Consider the following 18,626-nt stretch of genomic DNA (forward strand, 5'->3'; position numbering starts at 1 on the left):
AGTTTTAAAATAATACGTTTATTGGAAAATAAAAATAAAAAACTTAAAAATTAAAAAAGTTAATATTAATTTCAAATTTTAATTAACATGTATCTTAAAAAGATTCTGCTAAGGAACCAACTTATAGTATAATCAATTATAATTAATTAGTTAAAAAAATATTATTCATATACTAAAATCAGTTATCAATGTATTTCTGTATAAATATATATATAATTTAATTTATTTTTAATATGTATTTATATTTTAACATATATTTTATACTAGTTACAAAAAAAAATAAAACAACTTCCCACTACTCCTATTTTCTGGGATTTCAAAATTAAAAACAAAGAAGAGTTAACTGAGTTGGCTTATACTATAATTGGTCCCTAGAATTTCTCATCTTAAAAACATATATTAAAATTTAAAGTAAAAATAAAAATAATAGTAATAATATTAACGTGTATTTTTTTATTATATATTAGATAAACTCTTAGTTTAATCCATAATATTATTTTAGTTGGCGAAATAACACTACTTACAAGTTACAATATGAGGTTTAATTCATTGCTAACAATAAACTATTTTTCAAAGTAGAATAGGACTGGCATATATTGAAGGGTGAAGCATTATTGAGATTCTTACAAACTTAATAGTACAATGTGATCCCGATTGGAATCACTCTATAATGTATCAACTCTCAATTAAACAGTGGTACATAATGTAAATTACTTATACAAACAAGTTCCTAAGTTAGAAATCCCCAAATTGTTTATTGTAGAATCTCATGACTAAGGTAGCTCTAAATACGAGCACCAACTGTTTGCACAAATTACCAAGTGAAAGTGGACAACTGTGACAGTACTAATATTTCACCTTGACCTTATGATCTCTTCTTTCATGGCAAGAGATAGAGCACCAAGATTTCCCTCATTCTCCAACTGCACACCAGGCATGGCAACAGCCCTGCTACCAACAAAACCATCTTCTCCAATTTTGATATCTCCAAACTTCACCATTCCTCCTTCTTCCCCTTCATATATGTGTCCAAACAGCAATGCTTCTTTTCCCACACAGCCACCTCTTTCAATCTTCACCATTTCAGGATTCAACAATGCTCCATTGCTATCCACATAAACTTCGTGATCCGTTTCAACATCTGCACCCATCAGCTTCATATACAACACAAGAAAATATGAGCCATTTGTCATGTCCATGAAAAAGTCTCCAACAAGTGTTCTTATGGCTTGCCAAGTGCTGTCCATGGTGATCCTTGTGCTCCATATGGGAACTTTTTCTCCAGATTTGTTCTTTCCTACAAGAACCCTTTTGGCTATAACACATGCCAATGCAGCTAGAGTGCCAGAGAGAACCCAAACCATAGGGAAAAACCAATGCAACGAGAGATTCATGGCATTCTTTTTGTGAACAATAAGGTCCAAAGGTGCAAAAACTGATAAACCAACCACAAAATAAGGCAAAAATGTTTGCATCAAGGGTTGAATGAAGAGTACTGAGAAACTTTGATACCATGTTCTGGTCAAGGTAACTTTATCTGAGTCCTTTTTATGCAATGTTGTCGCCAAATTGTTAGCATTCTCGTTACATTCAGTGTCCATCTCTTCTATATTTTTATCAGAATTATTCATTGTGTTTCTGATAACTGGTTGGGATTGTGATCCAATATAAACACCACCCTCTTGGAGTATAGAGTACATTGGAGCAACTGAAAGTGCACCTAGAATGACATTCTTTTGGACAATAGAACCTGGGAGAATTAGGCTTTGACTGCCAACAACTGAATTATGCCGAACTTCAACTTTTCCAGAAGTATATCCACTGGAAGAGTAAAAACCAGTAATTATCTTGCTGAAATCTCCTAGATGGACACCATCACCGATTGTCATTAATTCTGGCTTTGAAATGGGATTGATTGCTCTAATGGAACAATGCTTGCCAATTTTCGCACCCAAGAGTCGTAGATAAATACAGAAGGCTCCTGTTCCTGAGAGAAGCTTCGCGAATCTAAGGTGGCATGACATGGTGACTTGTTGCTTAAGCCAAGTTCTGTATTGGTTTTGCTTTATACCGGACATGATGAGGAGATGGGAGAAAGCGCTGCTGAGAGCTATGAGCACAAGACCATGAAGTAAGTAGGCGCCGGCAAATGAAATGGCAAAGGTTATTGGATTTGATGGTACATCAGAAAACATGGTAGCATATGCAATAATGGTGAAGGGGATCCAGTGGAATGCACCACATAGGCAAACAAATGAAAAGTGTAGGAATGATGGAGATTTCTTGGAGAACCATATATACATGAAGTAGGTAATAGCTGCAGCTAGTGAACTGAGAAAGCTAACAAGATAGATCCCAATAAAGTGGTAAAAGCTAGGAACTTCTGCATTCTGAAATTCAATATGAAAATTGTTATAGATATTAGTGTGTGACAATTGATCATCATTTTGTATTCCCAAGAAAATAAGAGAAAACATTATAGAAAATGCATACTTGAAGAGTACTATAAGGTATTTTTGTAAGCAGGGTCTTATTAGAACATACCTTATCAACATCACTAAGCTTAGCAGATTTGAGCACAGGCTGGCCTCCTTCAACCTTTTGCAAGGCCTGTACCTCAGCACCTTCTTCAATAACACTTCCTTTTTGAATAACTGCATAAGGTCCAATTGAGGAACTTCTGCCAATCTTGATAGCACGGAGACTTAGAATTCTGCTTTTTACCTCATGACTTTGAACCAAAACACCTTCTGCAATGACAGCTTCATCTCCAATCGAAACAAGACTCGGATCGGTAATGTCAACTGTATCAAGCAACACTGAGGATCCAATCCTTGCACCAAGCATCTCAAACCAGTACTTCAAAAACACAGTTCCTCTGAGGTGAACTGCTAGAACTTTAGAAGAAATCTCTTGGACCTTATATAATGCCCACCATTTGACAAAGTCCATTGAATACAAGGAGATTTCGGAGACAAGAGCATAGTTTGGCCTCAAGAAAGAATTTCCAAATAATGAAATGCAAATGCAAGTAACAGCAATGCAAAGAATCCAAGCAATAGGTGCTAAAGCAAGGGAAACCAAATAATTTGACCAGGGTATTCCATCTACTGATATACTGAAACTTGGGATGAAGCTTAGGAAAGCATTGATGGATATATAAGCTGGTGAGGCTAGCATGATGGAAATATAAACAAGTGCTATAACTTGAAGTAAATGGATACCAAATCGCTTAGATGTAGATACCTCTTCAACCAGTTCAGTAGAAAAAGTTTCAGCTTCTGGAACATTGGTTGGATTGCTTGAAAGCTGAGGCTGAATCTTGGATAGCAGATCCTCAGAGAAGTTTGCCAATTCTAGAATGTTTGTTGCAGTGAAAACATCAATGGCTGCAACTGGTGTTCCAAGGAAATCCGAGAGCTTTTGAGTTGCTTTAACCACACCAATCGAATCAATTCCATAGGATGTTAGGTTATCTGTAACTGAGATGTTGTTGATTGGAATTCCAGTTTGCTCAGAAATAAGGCCCTTCAAGAATTCCACAATGTCATTCTTACTGATCCTTTTGCTGGCTGCAAGTGTTCTTCTTACTAGCCGGGGCCTCGGAGTATTCCCTTCGCCACATGTTCCGGTAGTATATGATCTCAGCAAAGTTTTCTTCAATAGAGTCTGTGGACCTTGTGGAACCAAGTTCAGAGATTCATCTGCAAACTGCTTGATACATTCAAATCTCTTGATTTTTCCAGATGTTGTTTTGCTGATTGTTCTAGGCCTGACCAGCTTAACAGAAGCAACACCAACTCCATGTTCTTCAACCACACGAGTCCGAATCTTCTCAATAACATCTTTGCCAACTGGTTTTCCATCTCTAACCTCTGCAATCACAACCAAGCCAACCTGATCAGAGCCATCTGGCATGGAAATCCCCTTTGCAGATAAGATTTCCTCCGGGACACCAATGACAGCACAACAACCAGGCCGAAGCAATTCTGAGGAAGTCTCAACTGTCTTCTCAACATCTGCAGAGTAGATGTTCCTTCCAGCAACAATGATGAGATCTTTGATTCTTCCAGTGATGAACAGTTTTCCATCTATGATTCTTCCCAAGTCTCCTGTTTTTGTGTAGTAACGGCCAGGATGATTGCGAAGTTTGTTCTTGAAAGTATTCTGACTCAATTCTTCCCTTCCCCAGTATCCTATTCCAGCACTTGGGCTACTAAACCAAATCTCTCCCTCCTTTCCATCCTCTTGAAGCTCTTCACATGTCTCCGGATCAACTATTCTTATGTCAATATCTTCATTCTCTTGCTGAGTATATCCACAACAAACTCTTCCTTGCCAATCAACAATGATAGGCTTTCGTTCCCCGAATGCGCAACTAACAAAGACACAGTTTTCTGCCAAGCCATATCCAGGAGCTATCACCTTTTCGGATAATCCAAAAGGATTAGTCAGCTCAACAAATCTTTTCAAAGTCTTTTGTCTCACCGGTTCAGCAGCAACCATAAGAAAAATCATGGATGAAAGGTCTAAATTCCAAAGCTTGTCTTTGTCAGACTCCAACCTTCTAATCACCAACTCAAATGCAAAGTTTGGGCCAGCACTGTGAGTTGCTTGATATTTGCTCATAGTTTCAAGCCATAAGAGTGGTTTCTTGATAAATGTCATTGGCGAAAACAAAATCGCCGATCCACCACTGACAAGAGATGTAAAAAGTCCCCCAATCAGTCCCATGTCATGATACTGAGGGAGCCAACTCACTAGGACTGTTCTTGATGTGCTCCTGTATCTACTTCTCATTAACTTCACATTGTGAATAAGGCCACCATGAGTGATCATAACTCCTTTAGCATCACCGGTCGAACCAGACGTGAATTGCAAGAAACAAATATCACCAGGCTGAGCTTCTTCACATTGATCATCTAGACCATTCAAGGCCAAACTTTTTGAATTCTTGACCCAAGTATCAGTGTGCAGCCATGGAAGATTCGGCCAGCGAGCTGAGGACTTCCCACTTTTCCCAGTTAATGAGATAAAATTTTTCAATGAACCTGCCCGGACGGCCGAGTGATAAGCAGCTGTTGACAAAATTGCCACAATGCTGCAGGACTTGGCAATGTTTTCAATTTTTGTTAGTGCTTGTCCACTTCTTTGCATTGGATCCGGAGGAAGAACTGGAACTGGTATGACTCTAGCTCTTAGGCATCCAAAGAAGGCGTCGATGAAGTCTAGACCAGGCACATAAACAAGAAGAACCTTGTCCCCAGGCTTGATAACCGGCTTTTGGCATGTTAAGAGCTTATGAGCAATGCAGGATGCATTAAGATGTTGTTCTGCATAAGTCCTCTGGCCTACCGGTGCGCCTTCTTCATTAATCCAAGTGTAAAGTGTTCTGTCTTGAGTGATAGGATGAGTTCCCCATTGCCTTAAATAGCCATCCAAAGTAGGCAAATTAGGAAAATGCACTCCTGGCAATTCACTTAACTCTTTAGGATCCATTTCTTGGCACTCAGTTCTCAATGGAAACAAACTCTGCATAAAACAATCTTCTTGTAAGTGCAGCTCTATTTGGAAAAGAAATAAAAATAAAAATTTGATTGGTCATAATGTACATAAATGGTAATTTACCTTAGTATAAGGATACATTGGCAAATCACTGCTATTTGCAAAGTTCTTGCATATTAAAGCCATGGCATAAGATGAATTCCTCTCTGTAAGCTCAAATGCCATAAGGCCACCTACATAGTAAGTATTCCTTGAACCTTGAAGTCCTGATTCCAACTTTTCATAGAATCCATCTTTCATAGCTGCATTCAAAACTCCATGATTTAGAATTCTTGTTAGGCTAAGGAAAGTGAATTAAGAAATCAAATAAACAAAATACCTTGGCTACTAACATGAGGAAAATACTTAAAGCGCCGTTGAAGAACGACTTTCTGAACCTCTCCCCCCATGGATTCTACTGTCTTGATTGCAAGCTTTGTGACGGCAGGTCCTTTAATATCAGTAGAGTTGCCATAGGACCAAAGCAAGAATATGTTAGTGTCTGCATAAAATTTTTGAATTGCAACCGGATGTCCAATTGTGCTAGGATCTTCCATGTATTCATTGAAATAATAAAATCCAACAGGCAAATGATCAAGTCTGTTAATCTTCAAAACAGTAGTGTAGTAGTCATTTGTTTCTACTTTGCTGAACAAATCTTTTTCAAGATCACTTGTATCCATTACTTCAGGTTCACAATCTGCCACAAGATTTGTTTACTTAGTTACTATATCAGATAAAGAAACAAACAATGTTACTCATGGAAAATGTGAGAACTCTACAAACCTGTGCAAGTTGAAGGCAATGATCTATAAGTTCTTCCATATTTCAATGGAAATGAACCAGAGATTATGATCTTATCAAATACCAAAGTTTCAACTCCATTTAAGTTCTTGACATTAACTGTGACACCATCAGAGTTCCTTCTAAGTGTCAATACTTCAGTGTTGCAGCAAAGTTTCAAAGGAAGTGATTGAGCAATCTTCTGCCAAAGACTTGTATATCCGTCTCGAAACCTTCGGATTTTTCCAGCCATGGAGGTTCTAGTGAACTCATGAAGGTATGCATAAGGAATATCTTGAACAAAGCCATATCCTGAGGCAGTGTAGCCATAAGCCACAGATTTAGGAACAGATTTGAGTCCATGACATTCAAGATATTCTGGAGCCAACTCTGGAGCAATGTCACTCACTCCATGCACCCCAATTCTACCAGAATTCTTCACCTTTTCCTGGTTTCACAAGGAGAAGTAAAAACATTACTTTTTAATTTTCAAGTTAAAGTACTACATATTATTTTTAAGTAAATCCATTCTTAGATCCTGAAATATATTCTATATTCCTTGAAAGATAAAATGTATAGACTTTAGTCTTCAATAATATTCATTTAGCACTAAAATCTTTGAAAGATACTTTAATCTTTTGAAGATTGACATCTATATATCTTAATCTTCAAAGTGATAAATGAAAATATTTTAGAAGCAAAAGCATAGTTTCACTCAATAGTTTTTAACTAACAGTAGAGATTAGAGACAACAAACTAACCTGAATTTCCAATGTAAGTGACATAACAGATACATAATCATCAGCAACTTTAATATCTTGATATTCTCCATTGGAAGGGTTGATAATAGCAAGCTTGTGAGAGTCTAATTCTTCTAGTGCTGAGCCTGTCTCTTTTGCCAAGTGAAAAATGATTGGAGCACTGCTTGCAGCAAGAACTTGCCCACCTAGATCATATACTTTTCCTGTGTACATATTTAAATATAGTCAAAATTGTCACTTAGGCAATGTTTACTTAGTAAGTGTCTATGAATAGAAAAATAGACAAATATTGTCTCAGAACAGTGACATAAAAATTATTTGTTTTTTTTTCAGAAGGTTTGTATTTTTATTGTGACTTGTGAGATATATATTATAACTATAAATATTACCTTCAATGTCTACTGATTCACACATGCCACCAACTGTGTGATGCTTCTCCAAGACTGTGACATTCTTGTAACCAAGCCTGGCAAGTGCATAAGCTGCTGATAAGCCACTTGGACCACCACCAACTATTCCAATTCTTATGCCTTCTGGGAAGGAAGGGTGCAACTTGGAAAATTGGTCCTCTATTGGTACTTTAGGATCCATGTTTCTTGAACCAACTTAGTTCAAAACTGCCTTCAAACAATTGCAAAAAGATGCAATATCAAAAACTAAAAATGCTTATTTAGTCCTTAATCGGCACAAATATGTAGTATGAGTATTTAACACATATCAAAATCATTTAAAAGAAGATCAACTCAAACTAATTCACATTATCACAAGTATATACTAGCGAGCTACATTATGGTTAGAACTTATTAGAAGATTGACAACACAGACAAAATTAAATCAGAGTCTTAATAAAGTTGACATCCCTTAGTGGTAAGAACTAAGAAGTATGCAATGTTCTACTATCAATCTTCTAGTATTGATCAGCTTGGAGAACACTTAACTGTATTAATTACAATGTCATTGTCAGCACAAACTCTTTGATCTTGAACAACATGTGCATGCATGAAAAGCTTAAAAGAAAAGCTATATATATATATATATATATATATATATATATATATATATATAGACCTATACCTTGAGTGATTTGCATGCAATGCAACGTAACACATTTAAGTTTTCTAAATGTCTAATGAGGGAAGTGTAAAAGTGTCAGAGTAGAAGATACTGAACTCGTTACACTGTATTGCTCTTTAATTTATATATATATGAAACAAAACAAGGGTCCAAATAAGTTTGACAAAATCTTTTTTAGAGTTTTGACAAATTTGATATGTTATATATGTTTTTGTCTCAATTTTAATAACGATGATTCCAAGAATACAATCACCGTTTGTCTCCACATAAAGGAACATACGAATATTCCTCCATAGATTCCCCATTAACACATTTAAGAATCCGTCTTCATCATGTGAATTGAAGAAATACCAACGACTTAGTATTATAATTTTCATGTATATCCATCCATGTAATTTCAATAGTAACGTTTAAACATTCTTGTAAAAAGAAAAAGATAAAAACAACCGTCGAAGTATCATATATATTTTATAGTATATATAGTATTGTATTTATATACGTAACATTATTTTTTGCATGCAGACCATAATCTTGAGGGTTTCACAAAGGGACACACGCACAATTACACTCAAATGCAGCTTATTATTAGGTTATTAGCTTGCAATGAAAGAGCACAAGTAGTAATTTAATTGCAAGAGTGGGATTATGCTTTTTCTTGATACGAATCACCGCGAATAATTGCTGCCTCTTCGAGGTGCATAATAGTTATCAAGCGGAACTTCCAACAAGTCTATGTCTTTGATTTGGTGGAAATTCAGGTGCAGCACTAAATTATCATGTGCAGCACTACAATTAACTTGATATGAAATTGATAAATGACTGTTAATTAATTTGATAGATTTGACTAAATTATCATCTAACAATTTTCAGTTATCAATTTTACATAAAGTTAACTACACTTGAGTTTTTACCCTTTGATTTTTTGTTATTCATTTATCTTGTTTAATTTTGATGTGATCGTATTATATACATACAATTAGGGTTGGAAGTGAGTCAAGCCAGCTCATGAGCCAGTTCGAGCTCGATAAGCTAAGCTCGTGAGCTAGTGAGCCAAGCTTGAGCCTGAAATTGAGCTCATAAATTAAATGAGCGAGCTTGAGCTTGGATAAGCTCAGCTCATTAGCTCGTGAGCTGGCTCGATTATATATATAACAATCTTAATTATTTAATATTTATATTTATTTTTTACATATAATTTTAATATAGGACATAAATAAAAAATTTATAATTTATTGATAGATAAACAATATATAAAATTGATCTTTTCAAATATTTTTAAAAATATATAAGTTATATTTTATTGATATAAAATTATAGATTATGTATTTATGTTTCTCTTATTTGAGTCAGCTCGTGAGCTCGAGCCAGCTCGTAAGCTTTTGGTGAGTCGAACTTGAGCTTAAGAAATAAGCTCAATTGTTAATGAGTCGAGTCGTGAGTCAAGCTCAATTTTCGTGAGCCGAGCTTGAGCTTGGTCTAGCTCAACTCAGCTCGGCTCACTTCCAGCCCTACATACAATACAATGGTGTTGGTGAAAACAATGGATGCACAAATTCTAATATCTAGTGAAAAATATTAGGGGGCTAATATTTTTAATTAATATTAGTTAATAGAGGCCTACTACACAGAAATACAGAAATACACCCAAAAAATTACAGAAATACACTTAAAGGATTACAGAAATACACTCAAACGGTTATAGAAATTCACCCAAATGATTATAGAAATACACTCAAAGGATTACAAAAACTACACCCAAAGGATTTAAGAAATACACCCAAAATTCGTTGAAGTATACCTTATGCATAATTCAGAACTCTTTCTCTTTTTCCTCCTTATCTTCTACTGCTTCTTTTTCTTCAAAAACGATTTCAGAGCTTGATGTCAAAAAACAATGAAAATCGAGAATAACGAAAAAAGAAAACAGAGAGAAAAGCACGTAAATGAAGAAGGAAAAAGAGAAGGCAAGCAACGAAAGAAAAGAAGAAGAAGAAGAAGAAGAAGAAGAAGAAGAACGTGCAGCAAGAAGAAGAAGATGATGCAGTAAAATTAAAGAAGAAGAAAGAGAAAGCAAGAAACGAAAGAAAAGAAAAAGAAGAGGAAGAGGAAGAGGAAGAAGAACGTGCAGCAAAAAGAGGAGGTACACTGAAAACAGTTCGAAGCGTGTTAATATAGATAACTTGTAAAGACTTGTATAAAAAAAATACTTGTATGTGGAGAATTTCTCTAATATTAGTTAATATTTTATTTTTATATTATTAAAATTTAAAATTTAATATTTAATATTTAAAATTAGTTAAATATTAATAAAAATAATAAATTTCATAGATAAATTTAGTATTTAGAATTTATATTAGAATTCTCTTCTATTAAAAAACACAGTGTATGTGTGAACAAAAGTGTAAAATTTGTATAAAAAATGCTAAATATTTTATTAAAAAATATAATATAATAAAATTATAAAATTGAATATCCACTTTAGTCTAATCAAGTATCTAATAGGATATGAAGTGGTAATTGGAAAAAATATTTTATTTTAAATAAATTCTTTCAAAAGAAAAGATAACCACTTTGATCAAACTACATTCTTGATATAAAAATACAAAATGGTAATTTGTGATATTCTACATCTAAGAAATCAAATTTCAATTACATTTACATACAATACCTATAAAATACTCAATTAAATTATGTAAACACTCAATAAAAATACAAAGATACCACAAAGTACAATATCAATCTTCTCTAACTAAAAAAAAGTTATTAATGACTCAGTTTACAAAATAAATATACAGACACTGTATACATACAACAAATTTTATAATTTTCTCTCTAACACTTATTATATTATTTAATAGGGTGAATATTCCATCCGACTCCTGACAATTATCTCGAAAGGACAACAAGGTCCCCAAGAAAAAAAAAACATCCAATCCAACCCCTCGCCTTTTTTTTTGCGACAGATTAGCCCCTGTACCAAAAAAAACAACATTGACTTTTTTCTAGCACAGGGGCCTCGTTGTCCTTTCAAGGTAATTGTCAGGGCCCGGATTAATTTTTTTTTTTGTCAAGAGCCTCGTTGTCTTTCAAAATAATTGTTAGGGCTGTTTTGGATTTTTCTCTATTTAATAACTTTCATTTATCATATTAAATTAGGCTAGTTAAACTACTTATTTGTACTAATTCATATGTAGTTAAATTATATTATAAACATGACAACTTGTGGTATATTATTAATTTGCATAGTTCATAGGGTGTAAGTTGATTTAAAATCTTTGACCAAGTAACTTTTTTTTTCTTTTACCTTTGAATATAATTAAACTTTGTAACTTATACACCTTGTAATAATATTTTTCTTTATCTAACTTGTATCATTATTTCCAATTTGTAGACAAACTAAAATTGATTTTGATTTCTTATCATCTTAAAAATTGAAAACTCTTTTGTAAATAATTTGTAAATATTTTTGTAACTATTCATTAAGCTTGAAGGCATGTCTTAATTATGGTAGATTAATACATGTGTGGAACACTCGAACTTGTCTAGAATTTTTATTATAAAAGGAGAGAAAAAAAAAAAAACAATAATGTTAGTTAACTGAATATTTATTAAAAAAAAAAGAAAAATTAATTTTCAATTTTTTTTCGACCCTATTAGCCTTAAATAAAAAATTAGAAGCAGAAAGAAGAGGCCCTGGTACAGATTCTTAATTGATGGCTATCATTAAAGATGTTGAAATCATAGTCCAGTTTCTACTTGAGGAAGTTTTGGGACCTCTTGAGAAATTAGGAACAAAAACATCTAACCAATGCTTGATGAAATGACAATTGAAGAATGTAAAATCACAATAGAGACTTAACTTTGAAGGAAATAAATTGTTGAATTTCCTTTTAGATATCTAAATAACAAACTCTATCAACTTTATACATATTTTTTGAGAAATGAAGGTGTATAGCAAAATCTCATGAGGGGGATAAAATAACTTAGTATAGGTAAGAATTAGAGTACTATGGGGAGTACATTTTATCTCCTATGTATAGAGTTAAACTCTAAAATGGTTTTTGAGATTGGTATCATGTACTAAAATCGTTCCTGAAATTTCAATTACACTAATTACGTCTTTGAGATTGATAAAAATGCACCATATTAGTCTCTGACCCATTTTCCATTAACAACGTGATGACATAATTTGATAACGTGGACTGTAAGTGACACGTGTCACTCTATGATTTGGTCACGTGTAATGATATGATGATGTGGTGACTAGTAACACATGACATGCTGATGTGAATGGTTGTACCACGTGTCACAATGTTATTTGGTCACTGTCCGTTTGTGTCACGTGTCGCAACAGTATTCGTTCACGTGTCATCCATTATATCATCATTGTAGATGCACCAAATTAGTCCATCACTTTGCATTAAGTGACTCATTTTAGTCCTGAAATTGAATGTCGTGCACCAAACTAGTCCTTTCACCAGTTTTTTCTCATTTTTTTCTATAAATTCAAAATTCTCAATATTTTTGAATGCATTAATTTCAATTCTATTTTTTCACATGTTAATCAAATAAAAGTGCTTTTATAAAATATTTTTTCTCTTGCGAATATCCTAACCGTTGACTTGGAGTTGAGGTGAAGCCGTGAAGGCATTTCAAGCACCTTCACTACCATCTCCGACCTCTTTTAGTGCTTTTATAAAATATTTTTTCTCTTGTGGATACCCTTAACCGCCGTTTTGGAGTTGATGTGAAGGCATTTCAAGCTTCCCTCATTACCATCTTCGACTTCTTTCGTCTAGACTGCAGAGGTCGGAGATGATAATGAGGGTGCTTAAAGTACCTTCAATCTAACACATTTACATATAATGAAAACGTGTATTTCATAAGAACAAAAAAGAAGTTTATTTTAATTATTGATTTCTTGTTTTACACATATTTTTTGATGAAAAAAATGTGTCTAATCAATCATATAATTATTTTTTCTATAATAACATACTTATATATTACAAAATTTACCAATGTTAAATTATTAAAAAAATTATATAATTAAAACTAAAATCTTAAAACTTTTTATGAAAGCACGTGTATTTAAACGATATATGAAAAAATAGAAATGAAATTAGTGTATTCAAGATATTGAAAATTTTAAATTTAAAAAAAATGAGAAAAAATAGGTGAATAGACTAGTTTGGTGCACGACATTCAATTTTAGAGACTAAAATGAGTCACTTAATGCAAAGTGAGGGACTAATTTGGTATATCTACAATGATGACATAATGGACGACACGTGGACGAATACTATTGCGACACGTGTTACAAACGGACATGTGGCCAAATAATATTGTGACACGTGGCACAATCATCCACATCAGTATGCCACGTGTCACTGGTCATCACATCATTATATTATTACATGTAGCCAAATCATGGAGCGACACGTGTCACTTACAGTCCACATCATCAAGTTATGTCATTATATCGTTAATGAAAAATGAGCCAGGAACTAATATAGTATACTTTTTTCAATTTCAGGGACGTAATTGGTGCAATTGGAATCTCATAGACAATTTCATGACCATTTTGGAGTTTAATTCACTATATATAGTATGCATTTTAATATCGGAATGAAGTGTTTTTGATATATTTTTATTATGTTTATACTCGAATTTTCTCATTGTATTTGGAATGATTTTGAGACAGTTAACTATGTATCCAGTCTAATTCTCAGCAGCACCGGAAAATAATAAAAAATAAAAAACAAAAAACTTTTTAGGCAAGTAAAATCAGTCAGTATACTGGTTCTTTAACTGAATTGACAATTGAATAATAATTTTTAACTCTGAAAATTTGTATGAATACTTGTATTTATTCATTTATTGCATCATATACTATTGGACCACCGAATCAATTTGCACATTCAAATACGAAAAAGGTGTCTCTTTTTCTTTTCTTTCTTTTTTCTTTCTTTGTAATAATCATAACAAAATTGGCATTTTATAGCACCTGCTACTAGACTAGAGCTTGTTAGCTAAATGCCAAAATCAATCAATTACTTTAGTAGTGTGATCATGAAACCATGCAGTACTATCATACTAGAGTACGTTTAAATTTGAAAAATTATATCATTTGAACTATAATTTATTATAAGTTATTATCTATTTATTGTATAAAAAAATACGTATTTGATATTTTATAAAAATATATATATAAATACATAACTACTAATTTGATGGCTGGTTTTTAACGTATATATAACATTTTTTTTTTGTCTTTGTTATATATCAAAAGGACATGCCATTATTATCATATGAAATTCCAAAGAAACAACTGCAACACCATGAAATAATATTCCCACTTTATGTGGACAAAATTTACACAATGATAATGTCATTTAACAATGTCTAAGGTAATTTGAATGCAGTGTCAATAGCACTATTCCATTTTGCTTACAACATGCTATCTGATCTTGCTGGCAATCTCCTAAAGAAGTTGATTGGGACTGATGGAAGCTTATGGCGAAACCTTGGATGTCTCAGAACATAGAATCCACTGAGAAGGCACACAACCTGAAAAGGAGTAACATAAAGAACTATAGCAGCAACAAGACAGAATGTCACAAACAATGTTGTAGCCCTTGGATCTCTCCAACTTAACAAACTTTGAAACCTTTCTCCTTGTGTGGCCAAGTCTCCTACCACAGTTTGCACTCTCCCTCCAATGCTCCTTAACCGATCATACCTCATTCTAACAATATCTGATGTTCTTGAAGTTGGAAATGAATCAAACTCTTCATCAAGTTCATCAGGGTGAGCAGCATCAGCATGTGAGAGCCTTGTGTCCATATGGGGAGGGTGTCGCGGCCGCCATCGAAAGTTCCAAATCCCAATCAAGAAGAGATACAAGAAGATTGTAGGGAGGATTAGTTCAGGATAAAGAACCAAGATTATGAAAAGGATATGGATTAGTATTGTTGTGATGGGGTTTTTCCAATTGCATATCTGATCAAACCATCTCCCAAATGCTATTAAACCACCAAGAACTTTCATTATTCTGAAGAAATTAGCCTTGCTTCTCCTCATGCTCCACATATGTGAATCCACATCAAGCATGTATTCCACAACCTCTTTCCTTAGAGCTGGCTCGGCCCGGCTCAGCCTCATCGACACAATCTGCGTTGCCTGGTGCCGCAGATTGTCCAGCTGGATCACAGAGAGAGGGTGGATGTAATGCATCTTTGGCAACAAAGGCTGGGAATAAAGATACATCATGTTTATGAAAGATGAGCTTGTGAACCTAACAGCCAATTGAACTTCACCAGTTTTCTTCACACCAGAATTATGCAGCACTAGAAGAGGGTAAGAGTGAGTATAAACTCTATCAGATTCAAGAGTTGATAGCCTAATCCTCACCTTCCCTATCCTAGAATCTTTCGATCCACCGGATTTGTCGCCACCGCCATGTAAATGACCATTATCAAAGACACCTACAGTGATAACAGTAGATAGATCAAAAACCTCCCAAGTGTATTGCTCATTCCACTTTGGTGCAAAGCTATCTGCAATTGTCCGAGTTCGGATCCATTTCTGGCCATATTTCGCCACACAATAAGCATCAGTAGTTCCTCTACCATCTCTTGTCTTCATTGGCATTAGCCCTTGTGCACTTATGATCCCAACTTCAAGAATTCCAATACTAGGCTTCCAAAGCTGTTTGGCAGTTGGTCTAAGATCACTACTATAATGAGTTGATTCATCCAACACATGGTACCCTCCATCCAAACACACCCTTAAATGAATCCGGCTTGCAAATTTCGTCTCCTTTTTCTCCCCTTCGGCACCAATATGCTTCTCAAGATTGAACCATCTTGTGTTCACAGGCTTGTGATCTAGCCTCCTTTGCACTTGGTGCAGAGGAATCAAACACCTTCCTAAGGTTTCATCTTTGTTTGGTCCAACTCTGTCTTCCACTGTCAAAACCAAAGGCTCCTCAAATGGCTCAGCAGCAACAAACATCAAATCCTCATTCCACATTGGATTGATTGTCTTAATTTGAGACACCCTAGTCCTTAGCATCTGATGTCCTAGATTAGCCTTCACATAAACTTCAGGGTACCTGGTTTTATCACCAGGTACCAAGTCCTGAGCCTCAATCACATTCACTCTAACATACCAAAGCTTTGGTGAGAGATAAACCTTTGATCTTATGTTTGCAACAGATTCAGTTCCAACCATTGCTGCATCAGAATGCCATGAATCAGGAAAAGCCTCATCCGCTTGAGTCCCCATCCAAACCGCTAGCATCAACTCTCCTTTCGCCTTTTCGCCCTTTCTAGTCTCCAATCTGTACCACTGTGGAGCCAGAGGACTATCCGGCGGAACGCGTTTGGGGATCTCATTCAGATCAAACCAAACCCTCCCAACAAAATCATCAACAACAACATCCTTGTCTTTGACAACAACCTCCAAGACTGAGGCTTGAATCCTGTCCTTGGAGAATGCAAAGCACTGGTTCCATTCAGGATTGGACTTCTTCTCAAAATGCTTGGTAATTCCCTTGTAGTTTCCAAGCTTCACTTCAACATAGGGATCAACACCACCAGTTACATCCTTTGAAGGCAAATCCTTGGCTTTCACAACTCTAACATACAAATATTGCATCTGTTCAACAAGATCATAGGTGCACGATAGCTTGTCACCTGTTACTGCCCCTGCTCCTATCTTCGGATATGTCTCCTTCAGGGCGAAATCAACAGCCTGCCCCGGCTTCTGCATTTTCTTCTTCCCTTTATCACAATACTATCTACAGTTAACAAATAACAAGCATGATCAATTTGGGGATTTCAGAAGTAACTACCATAAGAAACATGGAAATTGATTATGAATTTATAATCCTATGATCTTTCTTAAGGTGATTAAGCACAAAGAGAAAGAAATAAACACATGCAAGTAGAACGGTAACAATGCACAATCAATCACCTTCAGAGTTGGAAGAGCCAGAAAATTCAAACCTTGAAATGTATATACACACTGAATCTTATTATCTCAAAATAAAACTTCATTCAAATCATGCATGTGGCATTACAGAATGAAGAAGCAAAGCAAGACTTGAATTTTTTATGTCCTTTTGTGTTAAATTTTTTCACATGGATGGGTGAATCATAGATCAGTCTTATGCATCATAAATGCTTGTTTCCAAAATGGACCCAATTTCTCAGCAACCAGAAAAGGCAGTAAAAATCAAACCAACAAGACAAGGTGAAAAAAAAAAAAAAAAAATTTAATGGTTCTTAATTTAAAGTTTTAGGCAATGTTACAAAAATGGTTAACCCTCAAAGTTGTAGGATCACAGATCTAACCTAACACATTACAAAAATACAAGAAAAAAAAAGATCAAAAAGAAAATCAGCAACACAACTAAGCACTCCAATTTAAGTTGAAAACTACAAGAAAAGAAAATGAGGGGAAGAAAGAAAAAAAAAAAGAAAAAATATAAATAAAAAGAAACATGGCATTCAGCAGCTTTAACTACCACTATTAATGTCAAGTCACAAAATCATGGCTTCTTGTTTGTACAACAACTCAAACCAAACCAAATATACTTGAAAATAATATAATAAAATAAAAATGCAAGACCAAACCTTGAACCGAAACGAAGGAGTATCGCTCGCGTGTGTTAGTTAAGAAGTTCACACTCACACGTTACACCACTCTATTAAGTAACCTTCACAAGCTGCTGCTTCTTCTTCTTCTTCTTCTTCTTCTTCAGTGAGGTGTAAAACCAAGTAATAATATAGAACAATATCAAGAAAAAAAAGTGATTAATTATGAGGTTATGGTGCTTAGTCACATTAACATAAGTATGGTACGGTTTTGGACGTTAGGTAAAAACAGAGTATGAATATATGAATATGATTATGAATTATGATTTATGAACGACATGTTAATAATAAAATACTGTGAAAACTGAATCTATCTCAGCACCTTAAAAAATGGACCTGGATCAGCTCATGTCAAATTATTATATGCTTCTTAATTGATTAAGCATTTAAAATTGTTTTCTCTGTATTTATCGTATTTGAGTAGTATTAATTTAATTTTTATTTTAATAATTATATTTTTTAGAAATAATAAATATAATATTAATTATATTTTTTATGCCAAATAGAAAAAGTCTCCCAACTAAATGTACATATAATAATTAGAAGAGTAAATTATTGTTTGGAGTAAGTTCCAAAATTGTCTCTAACATTTAAATCGTCATATTTAAGTATCTAACGTTTTAAAATTAGTTTAGTGTTATTGTTAGGGATTTATTAACAGAATTAACGGACGGAACAAAATTGAGATGATTTTAAAATATTAGTTAAACTTTATTTTTAATTTTATTCTTCAATAATATCAAATTTTTACGGTAGATAATTATTCAATTATTTTATAAATTTTATTCTTAATCATATTATTTTT

At 34.1% G+C, this 18,626-nt stretch overlaps 3 protein-coding genes across 4 annotated transcripts; all 3 read right to left on the reverse strand.

The window, feature by feature from the left end:
- Positions 1–571: 571 nt before the first annotated feature.
- Positions 572–5,515, reverse strand: LOC140178098 (uncharacterized). Its single transcript, XM_072213358.1, has 2 exons — positions 2,545–5,515; positions 572–2,390 (listed from the first exon to the last, which is right to left on the reverse strand). The coding sequence occupies exons 1-2, from the start codon at positions 5,497–5,499 to the stop codon at positions 855–857; spliced, it is 4,491 nt and encodes a 1,496-aa protein (XP_072069459.1). The 5' UTR covers positions 5,500–5,515; the 3' UTR covers positions 572–854.
- An 86-nt stretch (positions 5,516–5,601) lies between these two features.
- On the reverse strand, positions 5,602–7,679 carry LOC140177415 (uncharacterized). Its single transcript, XM_072210512.1, has 5 exons — positions 7,478–7,679; positions 7,089–7,291; positions 6,331–6,775; positions 5,885–6,244; positions 5,602–5,807 (listed from the first exon to the last, which is right to left on the reverse strand). Exons 1-5 carry the CDS (start codon positions 7,677–7,679, stop codon positions 5,602–5,604), a joined length of 1,416 nt encoding a protein of 471 aa, XP_072066613.1.
- Positions 7,680–14,501: 6,822 nt separating this feature from the next.
- Positions 14,502–18,021, reverse strand: LOC112736763 (multiple C2 domain and transmembrane region protein 5). 2 transcript variants are annotated; one of them, XM_025786349.3, is made up of 2 exons: positions 17,801–18,021; positions 14,502–16,962 (listed from the first exon to the last, which is right to left on the reverse strand). In XM_025786349.3, the coding sequence occupies exon 2, from the start codon at positions 16,932–16,934 to the stop codon at positions 14,610–14,612; it is 2,325 nt and encodes a 774-aa protein (XP_025642134.1). In that variant the 5' UTR covers positions 16,935–16,962; positions 17,801–18,021; the 3' UTR covers positions 14,502–14,609. The 2 variants fall into 2 exon arrangements, with proteins under 2 accessions (XP_025642134.1, XP_025642135.1); XM_025786350.3 differs by lacking the exon at positions 17,801–18,021 and adding an exon at positions 17,139–17,468.
- Between the last annotated feature and the right edge of the window lie 605 nt (positions 18,022–18,626).

Source organism: Arachis hypogaea, chromosome 13, assembly GCF_003086295.3.
Source record: "Arachis hypogaea cultivar Tifrunner chromosome 13, arahy.Tifrunner.gnm2.J5K5, whole genome shotgun sequence".
In the NCBI taxonomy this organism is placed as follows: Eukaryota; Viridiplantae; Streptophyta; class Magnoliopsida; order Fabales; family Fabaceae; genus Arachis; species Arachis hypogaea.